This window comes from Vipera ursinii (genome assembly GCF_947247035.1).
Source record: "Vipera ursinii genome assembly, chromosome: 3".
Taxonomy (NCBI): domain Eukaryota; kingdom Metazoa; phylum Chordata; class Lepidosauria; order Squamata; family Viperidae; genus Vipera; species Vipera ursinii.
In genome coordinates, this window is record NC_139516.1 from 131,785,924 (window position 1) to 131,799,742 (window position 13,819).

General features: G+C 43.0%; 1 protein-coding gene across 2 annotated transcripts in view; it reads right to left on the reverse strand.

Moving 5' to 3' along the window:
* The window catches only part of CDH18 (cadherin 18), a gene marked incomplete at its 5' end in the record, with an annotated part of 186,290 nt that overhangs the window by 38,695 nt on the left and 133,776 nt on the right, over positions 1 to 13,819 (reverse strand). For both annotated transcript variants that reach the window (XM_083358384.1, XM_083358383.1), the window contains one exon: positions 6,819 to 6,952. In XM_083358384.1, coding sequence (XP_083214510.1) covers positions 6,819 to 6,952 — 134 coding nt within the window. The remainder of the gene's footprint in view (positions 1 to 6,818; positions 6,953 to 13,819) is intronic.

Here is a 13,819-nt window from a genome sequence, read left to right on the forward strand (position 1 = left end):
TTCCTGCCACTCCCGGGGTCTGGCATTTGCAAGGAGGAGGGGAAGGGGCTTAGAGGCTCTTGGGGGTGGGAAGGGAGAGTCACGTTGGAGTGGGGACTGGACTAAGGAGGCTTGAAGTTGCTTTGCAAGAACGGGGGCGCTTGATTTATTTATTTATTTATTTTATTTATTTTAATCCCATTTATATCCCCCATTTATATCTCCGAAGACTCAGGGCGGCTTACAATTTAAGCACAAACCAATGTGCTTAGCACATTGATTTATGTACTATTTTCCAGCGTATAAGACGACTGGGCATATAAGACGACCCCCCAACTTTTGAGAAGATTTTCATGGGTTAAAAAGTCATCTTATACGCTGGAATATATGGTATACATGGTAGGTACTTTGACAATAAAGGTTCATTCATTCAGATACAATTTGTCCCCTGTCCAGCCCCCAGATTTCACTGGTTCTGGGACTGCCTCTTTGCCTCATCCTGCTGCACAAGTGTCTCCTCAAGTTGGAGAAGGCCATGCTGTGTCTTTAGTCTCCAAGCTGAGTGATCAGAGGTCCAGGTTTCCCAGCTGTTAATGTCCATTCCCAAGGCCCTTAGATCCCTCTTGCAGATATCCTTATATCACAACTCTGGTCTCCCTCTGGGATGCTTTTCCTGCATTAGTTCTCCATATAGGAGATCTTTCAGAATCCGACCATCAGCCATTATCACGACATGCTCAAGCCAGTGTAGATGTTGCTGTTTCAATAATGTATACATGCTAGTGTAGATGTTGCTGTTTCAATAATGTATACATTCAAGCGCATTCCAGGACTGCGCTATTTGGAACTTTGTCATGCGAGGTGATGCCAAGAATACATTGGAGACAGCACATATGAAACATTTTTAACTTTCTCTCCTGCCATGCGTAAAAGGTCCAAGACTCACCGCAGTACAAGAGTGTGCTCAGGATGCAGGCTCTATAGACCTGGATCTTTGTATGTTCTGTCAGCTTCTTATTAAGCCATACTCTCTTTGTAAGTCTGGAAAATGTGGTGGCTGCTTTACCAATATGTTTATTCAGCTCAGTATCTAAAGAGAGAGTGTCGGAGATGGTTGAGCTGAGGTACACAAAGTCATGGACGACCTCCAGTTCTTGTGCAGCGATTGTAATACAGGGAGGTGAATCCACGTCCTGATGCATGATTTGTGTTTTTTTCAGGCTGATTGTTAGTCCAAAGTCTTGGGAGGCCTTGCTAAAACAGTCCATAAGTTTTTGAAGGTCTTTGGCAGAGTGAGCAGTAACGGCAGCATCGTCAGCGAAGAGGAAATCCCATAGGCATTTCAGCTGGACTTTAGACTTTGCTCTCAATCTAGAGAGATTAAAGAGTTTTCCATCTGATCTGGTCCAGAGATAAATACCCTCTGTTGCAGTTCCAAAAGCATGTGCATGACAGCAAAAAGGATCCTGAATAAAGTTGGCATGAGGACGCAGCCCTGCTTCACTCCACTTTGAATGTCAAAGGAATCTGATGTTAAGCCATTAACTGAGCAATCACTAAGTAATCAAAAGTAAGTGTCATAAAGAGTTCTGTGGTACCCACCTGAATGATGCCTGGACGGACATTGGAAGAGCAGGTGGGACCCACTGTTCCCTTAAGCCCAAATGGGGTATCCAGTAGCACACTACCATTGGAGTAGTGCCAGATTATATAAAGATGAAAACTTGATTTATGAAAATTAGTGAACAATGTTAATTACTTTGTCACTCTAGGTGAATTTTCTATTATCAGTCTCTCCTTTCCAATCTATAGTAATTTGAGCATGAACCTCTTTAAACTAGGGTAGCAATAAAACCTATTCTTAGAAGCCCTAATAAGGAGGCAGATGCCTCCCTGTTTAACCCCAGTGAAAAATTCATGTAATTTACAATGGATGTCTCTGAAAAATTTGTGCCAGAAATGAACACAGGAATTGAATTGTAACTTGGAATCAGTACCTATACAATTTTACAGACCATATTTTTTGATCTCTGACATTGGTGTGCTCACTCAAGACACAGATGCTAGTACAGATTGAGAGCTGACTATTTCATCAAGGAAAAGAAATCATATTCAGCCTCTCAGCTGCATATTAAACACCTCAATTTAAAGGAAACAACGAGAGAATGCATTCTTGTGGGCATTATGGAAAGGAAAACATTACCATATTTCCATCAAAGCATCATTCACAAATATGTGTACCGTATATACTTGAGTATAAGCCGACTCGAGTATAAGCCGAGACCCCCAATTTCACCCCCAAAAACTGGAAAAAGTTATTGACTCGAGTATAAGCCGATCCGCCGTTCTGCAAGCCTCTGCCGCCAGCAGAGGCTCGATCCGCCATTTTGCAAGCCTGAATACACAGGAATACCCTGTGTAGCCGCGGCTCGTCGGCAGGTCTCCGTTCCTCCTGCCGACCTTTGGGGAGGTTTGGGCGCCTCCCCAAACCTCCCCAAACCTCGGCAGGTCTCCGTTCCTCCTGCCGACCTTTGGGGAGGTTTGGGCGCCTCCCCAAACCTCCCCAAACCTCGGCAGGTCTCCGTTCCTCCGCGCAGACCTGCCGACCTTTGGGGAGGTTTGGGCGCCTCCCCAAACCTCGGCAGGTCTCCGTTCCTCCTGCCGAACTTTGGGGAGGTTTGGGCGCCTCCCCAAACCTCCCCAAACCTCGGCAGGTCTCCGTTCCTCCGCGCAGACCTGCCGACCTTTGGGGAGGTTTGGGCGCCTCCCCAAACCTCCCCAAACCTCGGCAGGTCTCCGTTCCTCCGCGCAGACCTGCCGACCTTTGGGGAGGTTTGGGCGCCTCCCCAAACGTCCCCAAACCTCGGCAGGTCTCCGTTCCTGTTTGGGGAGGTTTGGGCGCCTCCCCAAACGTCCCCAAACCTCGGCAGGTCTCCGTTCCTCCGCGCAGACCTGCCGACCTTTGGGGAGGTTTGGGCGCCTCCCCAAACGTCCCCAAACCTCGGCAGGTCTCCGTTCCTGTTTGGGGAGGTTTGGGCGCCTCCCCAAACCTCCCCAAACCTCGGCAGGTCTCCGTTCCTCCGCGCAGACCTGCCGACCTTTGGGGAGGTTTGGGCGCCTCCCCAAACGTCCCCAAACCTCGGCAGGTCTCCGTTCCTGTTTGGGGAGGTTTGGGCGCCTCCCCAAACGTCCCCAAACCTCGGCAGGTCTCCGTTCCTCCGCGCAGACCTGCCGACCTTTGGGGAGGTTTGGGCGCCTCCCCAAACGTCCCCAAACCTCGGCAGGTCTCCGTTCCTGTTTGGGGAGGTTTGGGCGCCTCCCCAAACCTCCCCAAACCTCGGCAGGTCTCCGTTCCTCCGCGCAGACCTGCCGACGTTTGGGGAGGTTTGGGCGCCTCCCCAAACGTCCCCAAACCTCGGCAGGTCTCCGTTCCTCCGCGCAGACCTGCCGACCTTTGGGGAGGTTTGGGCGCCTCCCCAAACGTCCCCAAACCTCGGCAGGTCTCCGTTCCTGTTTGGGGAGCTTTGGGCGCCTCCCCAAACCTCCCCAAACCTCGGCAGGTCTCCGTTCCTCCGCGCAGACCTGCCGACCTTTGGGGAGGTTTGGGCGCCTCCCCAAACCTCGGCAGGTCTCCGTTCCTGTTTGGGGAGGTTTGGGCGCCTCCCCAAACCTCCCCAAACCTCGGCAGGTCTCCGTTCCTCCGCGCAGACCTGCCGACGTTTGGGGAGGTTTGGGCGCCTCCCCAAACGTCCCCAAACCTCGGCAGGTCTCCGTTCCTGTTTGGGGAGGTTTGGGCGCCTCCCCAAACGTCCCCAAACCTCGGCAGGTCTCCGTTCCTCCGCGCAGACCTGCCAACCTTTGGGGAGGTTTGGGCGCCTCCCCAAACCTCCCCAAACCTCGGCAGGTCTCCGTTCCTGTTTGGGGAGGTTTGGGCGCCTCCCCAAACCTCCCCAAACCTCGGCAGGTCTCCGTTCCTCCGCGCAGACCTGCCGACCTTTGGGGAGGTTTGGGCGCCTCCCCAAACGTCCCCAAACCTCGGCAGGTCTCCGTTCCTGTTTGGGGAGGTTTGGGCGCCTCCCCAAACGTCCCCAAACCTCGGCAGGTCTCCGTTCCTCCGCGCAGACCTGCCGACCTTTGGGGAGGTTTGGGCGCCTCCCCAAACGTCCCCAAACCTCGGCAGGTCTCCGTTCCTGTTTGGGGAGGTTTGGGCGCCTCCCCAAACCTCCCCAAACCTCGGCAGGTCTCCGTTCCTCCGCGCAGACCTGCCGAGGTTTGGGGAGGTTTGGGGAGGCGCCCAAACCTCCCCAAAGGTCGGCAGGAAGAACGGAGACCTGCCGAGGTTTGGGGAGGTTTGGGGAGGCGCCCAAACCTCCCCAAAGGTCGGCAGGTCTGCGCGGAGGAACGGAGACCTGCCGAGGTTTGGGGACGTTTGGGGAGGCGCCCAAACCTCCCCAAACAGGAACGGAGACCTGCCGAGGTTTGGGGACGTTTGGGGAGGCGCCCAAACCTCCCCAAACAGGAACGGAGACCTGGGGAGGTTTGGGGAAGCGCCCAAACCTTCCCAAACGTCGGCAGGTCTGCGCGGAGGAACGGAGACCTGCCGAGGTTTGGGGAGGCGCCCAAACCTCCCCAAAGGTCGGCAGGAGGAACGGAGACCTGCCGAGGTTTGGGGAGGTTTGGGGAGGCGCCCAAACCTCCCCAAAGGTCGGCAGGAGGAACGGAGACCTGCCGAGGTTTGGGGAGGTTTGGGGAGGCGCCCAAACCTCCCCAAAGGTCGGCAGGTCTGCGCGGAGGAACGGAGACCTGCCGAGGTTTGGGGAGACGCCCAAACCTCCCCAAACGTCGGCAAGTCTCCGTTCCTCCGCGCCCTGCCTGCCTGCTTCTTTCCGCTGCGGAAAGAAGCAGGCAGGCAAGGCGCGGAGTTTGGGGAGGTGCGCGCGCACCTCCCCAAACCTCCCCAAACTTCGGCAGGTCTCGGACGGCGGTGGCTTGGGAGAGGTGCGGGCGATCCCGGAAGCACCAAAGCCTCGGCCGCGCACAAGTCCTCGGTAAGTTTTTTTTGTTGACTGGAGTATAAGCCGAAGTGGAATTTTTCAGCCCAAAAAGTGGGCTGAAAAATTCGGCTTATACTCAAGTATATACGGTATATAATTTCCAGCTACATATGAATGGGGATATATAAAAAGGGTTGAATATCTGGATTTTAAAAAAAAAACCAACTGTCATTAAGAAAGCTTAAGAAATGCACCATTTTATTAAAGCCATTGCAGGAGGAAAACTGTCTTACTCTATGAAAACAAACAAAAAAGAAATTCAAAAGTCTAGTGATATTATTATGCACGGCAGAATGTTACTTGTCACTTTTTTTAATGCAGTAGATTGCTTGCTGCATTGTGGGATCCTGGCCATTTATACTTTATTTAATATTTAAGAGCTAACCAAGCTATTATTTAGTATGGTACATGAACTAAGCCATAATTTGAACATAAGAGTCCATTGGTTTTCAATGCAGTCTTCTTACAAAAGAAAAGCTGGTTGACTCTGATTAGTGTTTAGATTGAAGATAAGCTAGAAATCTCATCTGTTAACTAAACCTAGGTCTCATCAGGTTGACTACTAAGAAGACTAACACTTTTCTGCACCAGAATTCAGGATGATGTTTGTATGAATTATAACCTCATGCATAAATTAACATTTTTATCTAAAACCCTTATGAGTATGCTCTACCAGATAGCTATATGCTGTTTTTGAAGAAAGAATCATGTCTATTCATCCACAGTTCCAAGTGCTGCTATAAAACAACACAATAGTAATAAACCAACCAACCAACCAACCAACAAAACATTCACAATAGTGGGCTATTCTAGACACTGAATAACTCGCTGTTCATTATGTATATTATCAATGTTCAGATGTGTATTATCAATAGCAATGTTCAATGTTTTGCATGTATATTCAACTCAAGGCGGCAAACATGCTTAACACTCCTACCTCCTCCTATCAATTATCCTGATTTAGATTATTACTCGGTAATTAACTTGATTTAAACTTGGGATAAGATATTACATTAATAAGCTTTTATTTGTCTGAGTCTGATAGTAATAAACTTCAAATTAATAAAGTATTCTGCCTTAAGCGATGTGAGGTTTAGAAATGAATAAAATGTGCTTTTAAAAACCCATTAAAATATACTGTTAAACAGAATGTGGTGATTGCCACATTGTTTTTAGTTCCAATTTGGGTCCATATGACTTGTGCTCATTTAAAAAATCCAAATAGAATGTGAGCAGTTGTTTGATATTCAGAATTCTTGAATATCTCTGTTTTAGTAAAGTTACTGGAAACAGACATTTTGATGTATACCATTCATCTTTTCCTGAGGACTTAATCTCTCTCCGGAATCTTACAGGATTTATCTTGAAAGCCTAATCTCCTTTTATTCCAACACAATTCCAATCCAGATAAAAACAGGAAAAATCATATCAAAAGATTGTGAATTTAGTTTATTATACTATGCATTTAGTTTATTATACTATGCATTCATACATACTCTGACATGGGTTTGAATCAAGGCTCACAAAGTATTTGCTTAACATTACGTAAGTATTTGAACATTATATAAGAACTGTCCATTTTAGACAACTAAAGTAGCTTTGACATGTTATTCGCTGCCAAGCTTGATAGATATTATGAGCAGCTGAAAGGATAATGCTGTGTTCTCTTCCAAATTACTAAATATTTTTCCATCAAACATCTCCATCAATGTATGCCTTTCTGAAAGATCCATTTGCTCAAAAACAAGTCCTATGGACTATAAACTCTGTGGGCTTGTTACGTACCAATTTCAGAAGCAGTGACTGTGATATTGTACCAAAGGGTTTCTTCTCTGTCAAAGACCTTGGCAGTCTTAATGGTTCCAGTGTTTGCATCAATAGTGAAGAATCTGTCTTCTGTATTGTAATCAATGAAATACCTAGGAACATACAAAATGAAAGCATAAGTTTAAAAATAAGCATTAAGCATTCACCAGTGAGCAATTTACTTGACTGTTTTCACTTATATCCAGGGAAGGAGCCACAACCTAATCCTAGCATTTTTGCATGTAGCTATATGGATGGTCTCCTGCAGTCTTGAATGATTAAAGCTGTTGGGATAGACAGTTCCTGGTTAGCTTGAACAATGGCTTCATTCAATTTATGGAAGCAATAAACACAACACTTCTGGAATCAACAGCCTGCCCAGAAATATCATTTCTAACATTGCTTCATTGCATGTATCTTTCCAAGCATGCAGACTGAATTTATGTACAAGAAATATTACAGTTAAACTTTAAAGCTGTGAATTGGTTCTGTTTTTATTTGGCATCAGCACAACAAGTATTGCTTCTGTTGGAATAATGCTTCAATGCTGTTTGGGTTGTATATTATATGCATGTTTACTGTACCTAAGAGGTTGTTTCCTTTCAGATAAACATTTTTTTTTACCATTTCTATTTATCATTACTATCTTCTAAGAGATACCATCCCTTTAGTCATACTTAATTGATTCAAATAGAAGTAACATGTGTTAGTCCAAATAAAGGAATGAGCTAAATTACAGCATGTGTATGAAACCACAAAATAAGACATACATGTTTTAGTTAAGGTGCCAATTCTTGTTCATTTTTTTTAATGAAGCCTTGGACCATTAAAGTTATTTTGTTAAGTGAACAGAAGGGATGGATTTTTCTATAGGCCTTCTAGTTTACTCCATTATGTGTTATACTGTTTCTGAAATCTAGCCAAAATAGGGGAATTTCTAAAAATTATTCTGGAAATAAAGAATGCAGAGTTTCCTGGAGGTTTCTCTCTTATTTTTCTCTGTTTCATCTATAATACACACACACACACACACAGAGAGAGAGAGAGAGATAGAGAGAGAGAGAGAGAGAGAGAGAGAGAGAGAGAGAGAGAGAGAGAGAGAGAGAGAGAGAGAGAGAGAGAGAGAGAGAGACTGACACAGTGTGACAGTATATTCTCTGGCTATAATAAAGAATTCCGTCTTATGGTTTTAAAAATATGTTGTATTCCCCAACTTCCATCATCAAAAATGGCATTGTGATCAAGGATGACTAAACCAATGACTCCTAGAACTGAATAAATGAGCTCTTTTATTAATGAAAGCAAGGGCCTTGAAATAAATAGGAGAAACAAAATGAGAGGACATTCAGAAGAGATGGATAAGCATTATCTTTCAAATTATACTCCACTGAAAGTTATGTTAACAATTGAAGCAATTATGAGCATCCAGCAGAGAGGCATTTATACTATGGGACTATGGCTTTGAAAACATTCAAATTGTTTAAAACAGCCATCATGATTTATCTTTTGTTTTAACTATTTCCACTTCTCATACATTTCTGCAAAGTCAAACATAGTAGAGTGTACTACTACTTACTGTACTTATTTCAAGAAATAAAAGTTTCAATTTAATAAGTTTGCTAAAAGGAATCCAAAACATTTTGGAATTGGGGTGATTTGTGTAGTACTAATATGCACACACACACACTGTATTCTAAACAATCTACTTATGGATATTTTAAGAATACAATATTGGAAAGTTGAAATGTCTTTGTATGTACAGGTGTTTTCTTCCATAAACCAAATATGATTCTTCAACGGCTTAAGCACATTAGACTAGTTTCAATAATTATGCTTCTATTCCTCCAATTCAGACATAAAGAGTCCATTTTCTTGACAGTGAACTAAAATCAATAGAAAAAAATAGACATTTCTGTGTGACTTTTCATCAAACCTCAGACTGTGGCATGATGAACATAAGTTCATTAGACAACTCTGGCCAAGCTTCATGGCATTCAGAAATTGGCTCTTTGATGGAGATTCTGAAGATTTATTACACAGTAAGAAAAGCTAAGAATATTTCCAAGACACAATAAGAAAGCATGACAAATCATGTTTCCAAAGAGAAATAAGACATATAATAGACATCTATGAAGAACGTTGCCAAAGAAATCATTTAAACTTCTATCGATAGTATTCAGTCTCAAAGGCCAGTTTTTGGCATTCATTTAACTGATTTCAAATGACTGGATAATGTAAATCTGGGTGGATTAAATCAGTTTAGCTTGCTTTAATTTTATTTGTTTCTGATGTATCTACTGTATTTAAGTTCCCCACTTCATGACTTAAGATTTTGAAGGGTGCCCAGTTATGACATGTAATAGCACAGGTAGTTCTCAAGTTATGACAATTCACTTCGTGACAGTTCAAACTTACGACCCCTTCCCCAAAAGTACTTACAACTCAGTCCTGAAGTTATGAATGTTGCAGCACCATGGCAGTGGCTTGTCCTTACAACTGACCGCAGAGATGCTGCAACATGCCCCCTGCCTATTTCCCCCACACACTCACACACACAGAGGGATTGCAAAGGCACTGAGTCTGCTATGCTAGCCCAACAGCTCCTCATCATCATGTCACTGATTGCTCACTTACCTTTTGAAGAACTACAGAGGTGGCCAGCTTCTCAGATGCTGGTGAAGCTGTTTTTATTACATCTTGTGTTCTTACACACCCTTCCATCCCCTTTGCAAAAGCCTTTTTGGACAGATGCCGGAGGCCTGCCAGAGCACAAGATCACATTGCTGCATCCACTGGACACGCTTTTTCCAGAGGGAGCAGAAGAACAGAAGTTTTAAAGAAAACAGCTTTACCTGCATCTGAGAAGATGGCCGCTTTTCAGCCACATAGCTCTGAAGTCTGCTGATTTTTGAAAGGTAAATGTGGAGAAGGCCGAAGAAGCTGTGGGGACCCTACAGGGTGGGAAGGGGAGAATGAGATAGCTCAGTGGGTATGGGGAGGCCTTGGGTGGCCAGAGGCAGGTGGTCTTTTCCTCAACTGTCCCCCTCAGTCTTCCCCACCCGAGGTACCTCATGTGCAGTTAATGACCCATGCATTCAATTAACAAATGCATTCCAGAGGAGGGATGGGGTTCATTCAATTCATTCAATTAATGTTACAATTGTAATGGGCAGACTCCTTTACAGTTGTGACTCGTGGACTGCTTGTACATTCATGAAAAAAATATTTTATTTAGACAAACATTTATAAACCAACTTAGTTCACCTAAACAGGTCATCTTATGTTTTGCATGTGCAAATGAGCCATCAGAAATGCAGTATTATAGATAGAATTTTAATATACCCAACCAGCTCAAAGACAAAAGGTATTTATGAAGAATTGAGAGACCACATGCAAGCTAGGATTCTGAATCAAGCTATGCACATCTGAACCAATTTACTGAATTCAGAGCTCTCCTTATTTCCCAATTTTCAAAAGAAATAATTCATTCATATAGAAACTGGCCAACGCAGAGCGAGCACAGACCAGAAGTATTTTTCTCGAGAGTGTAATTCATTATTAATAAGAAAATATCTCATTAATGACAGAAGTACATAGCACAAAGAAGGATTTTACCCAGCAGGGATATTACTGAAGTGTAAATGCATGCTTTGGATATGCTGAATATATGTACATCTCAAGTCTTAGATGTATCCCTGTAAGTATGATCAATGATACAGTGTCAGAGCAGGGGAGTTATTCTTACAAATATTAATAGGCTGAAACAGAAATATTTCTTGCTGACTGCTATAATTAAGAATCAATCCTGCTTCCTAATAATAGATATATGTCATGCTAAAGTGAAGAGTGGATCAAAAGTTGGAACAGAGTGTTGAAGCAGAATATCAAAACAATATCGATCCTAGTATAGCAGAATGTATATGTGCGATTGATGCAAACCTGAATGATACAGACTAAAGTTCATCATAGCTCCCAGGTAAAACTAACTGGAGAGATATTTTTTTTTCCTATTCTAGTTGCAGGAGAAGGCAACTTAAGAAAGAACATCTATCACTTTATACTAGGTAACACTGCACAACAATTAGATGAAATGGAAAGCCAGAGGCAGCAATAAGACTGTCCTGTGTGCTTCACTAACTTCTCATAAAAGGAACACTTTAAAGAGCACACATAGCTGTTTAAAATTTTGTCACTTCTTGAATTTGGCACATACATTCTACCTTGCCTGGAAATACAGCAGGTGCCCTGTATACATATAAAAAAAGGAATAGAAAAAATATGGTTTATGTCTCATGCAGAAATGTCTCTTGCACTGGCTAGCCCCTAGCCATTAAAAACATAATGAGTAAGCAATTTCTAAGAGGGTAAGCAACATGTTGTTGTGTTTGCCATCACATTAGTGACAATAAAGAGCATTATAAAAGGAAAACATACTTAGCCGGTATTGTGTAGTGCTCAATCTAATGTCATTAAAACTTTTTGCATAATTTGAAAAGGCACTCCAAACTATTGGTTCATGCTCCTGGAAAAGTCAGTTCTTCCATTCCATAAAGCCCAGTGACCAAGGAACAAAAGGGCATGGAACTGATTTTGTCCTCTTTTGCTTTTGACACTTTTGCCAGTCAATTGTTTTGCCCCCTTAAACGCTTTTGACAGAAAAATAAAAGCACTTTCCAATTGTAACCTGGATAGGAACATAGAATAATAGAGTTTGAAGGGACCTTGGAGGTCTTCTAGTCCAACCCCCTGCTTGAGCAGGAGACCCTATGTCATTTCAGATAAATGGCTGTCCAACCTCTTCTTAAGAGCATCCACAGAGCACCCACAACTTCTGTTCCACTGGTTTAACTGTTCTTACTGTTAGGGAATTTCTCTTTAGTTCCAGGTTGCTCCTCTCCATCCATTGTTTCTTGCCTTGCCTTCTGATGCTTTGGAAAATAGGTTGCCTAATAATAAAAGCAGCTGCCTGATGAAGGCTTCAAAGGAAGGCAACACAATGCAAAGACTGGAACACCCGCGAAAACCTCAGAAAACATAGGGGTTTAAAGTGGCTGATAACACCACATGACATCACCACCACACAACCATTCAAAAAGCAAATCCGAACCCACAATGATAACGAGGCACAACCACAAAACAGAAACCTAACTACAGCTGCAACATCAGCCACCTTAAACCCCTCCAAACCACACAATAAGCAAACTGACACCCACTATAAAAACATGGCACCACCACAAACATGAAGCCGAACAAAAGCAGCACAACTCACCAGCTCAGGTCTAAGGCTGGCAGCTGAGACCAGCCCATCCACTCAAAACACACCCCCACCCAATCAGAACACACCCACCATTCAAAACACACTCCCACCCAATCAGAACACACTTACTCCCCCACCCAATCAGAGCACACCTCCACCCACAGAACACACACCCTCTGGCAGTTTAAAAAAGAAGAACAAACAGCCACATGCTTCTCCCAGAAGAAGGAAGCAGAAGCCACTAGCCTGATGATGACGGATGGGATTCCGTCGAAACGTCGCCCCTACACCTTTAGTTCTACGCGGGGAAAAACCCGAATAACCAAAAATCCATATATATATATATATATATATATATATATATATATATGTCATATGTTAACTATTAGATTACCTTGCTAGGCCCCAAACTAATGAGTCAGAAATGCATCTCAGCCTCCCTTAATTCTTTGTTAGTAATTTACACACACACACACACATATATACACATATACATATACATATATATATATAAAACCTACGTACATTGCTAAGATATTCTGTATTTCTACTCTGAAGGAGTGAAAATCTTCTCAATATTCCCTCATACCTTCAGGTTGCTGATCCAAAAGCAAATAGGGTTGATGAAGACATAGAAACTTTCATTACCTGTACATTTGCTTTTCCATCTTTAATTGCCATGGGAATGAATTTGGAGAAGGATGACGGAAAAGCTCAAGGAGGAGATGAATTCTCCTCTTCTTAGCTATTACCCCTTTTAAGTGGTCTATTGGCTCTGGAATTTGACTCCAGAAGAATCTTCCATTGATTCCAATGAGGTACTTTAAAAAAAATCTGCTTAATGAAGATTAGCTGAGGATGAAGGGACATGAACCATAACCTCTACGTTCCTGACCTGCCCCACTTTGTCAGTTAATACCACCAACAGAATATTTGGAAAATTATTCTTTTGTCAAATGCCATTTATTCATTCTAAACAACAAGGCACATGTAAGAAGAATACATCAAAATCCTTGGGAAAAAATCCCATGATAGATGCTGCCTTTGAATTTCCTTCAAGTAGCTTTTAGCCTGATAACCAGAAGAGAATCATTCTCAAGGCTTTGCTCCAGATGTAACAAATGTACACAATTTTATTGCTAAAGTAAAGGCTGCATATGAAGACATCTGTTTAGACAAGTCCTCCTTGGATGCTTTGCTATGCAATAAATGTTTAATATTCAAGGGAAGAACTCCTGTTAAAGTCGTAACCTGAAGTGCTTGAAGAGGGAGATATATTGCCAGTGAGCTTCCAAACATAATTCAGGTTCCTGATTGTCATTTATAGATCCCTTCATGGGACAGGGCACAATCTGGTTATTTGTGGGATTACCTGTTTCTAATTATGTCTGCCTGCCTGATTAGATTTGACATGGTTGACCTAAGGAAGACTCCTATTAAACATCCATACCTTCACCTAGCAATTCTCTGTAGATTGTCAAGTGTCTATGTTCAAAATGTTTTGCATTGTTTTACAAGCCAAACTTTAAATTTACTGTCATTTTATTCATTATATTTCAATATATTTTCTTCAATATACATTTTGAGATATGCTCAACCTAGGAGCGTATATAAAATGCATTGAATGTATTCATATTGTTGAATGGTTCAGAATGTAGCAGCCAAATAGTATGCAGTTAAAAATATGAATTCAATTCCAAATTGGGGATCAAGGTAATATCAC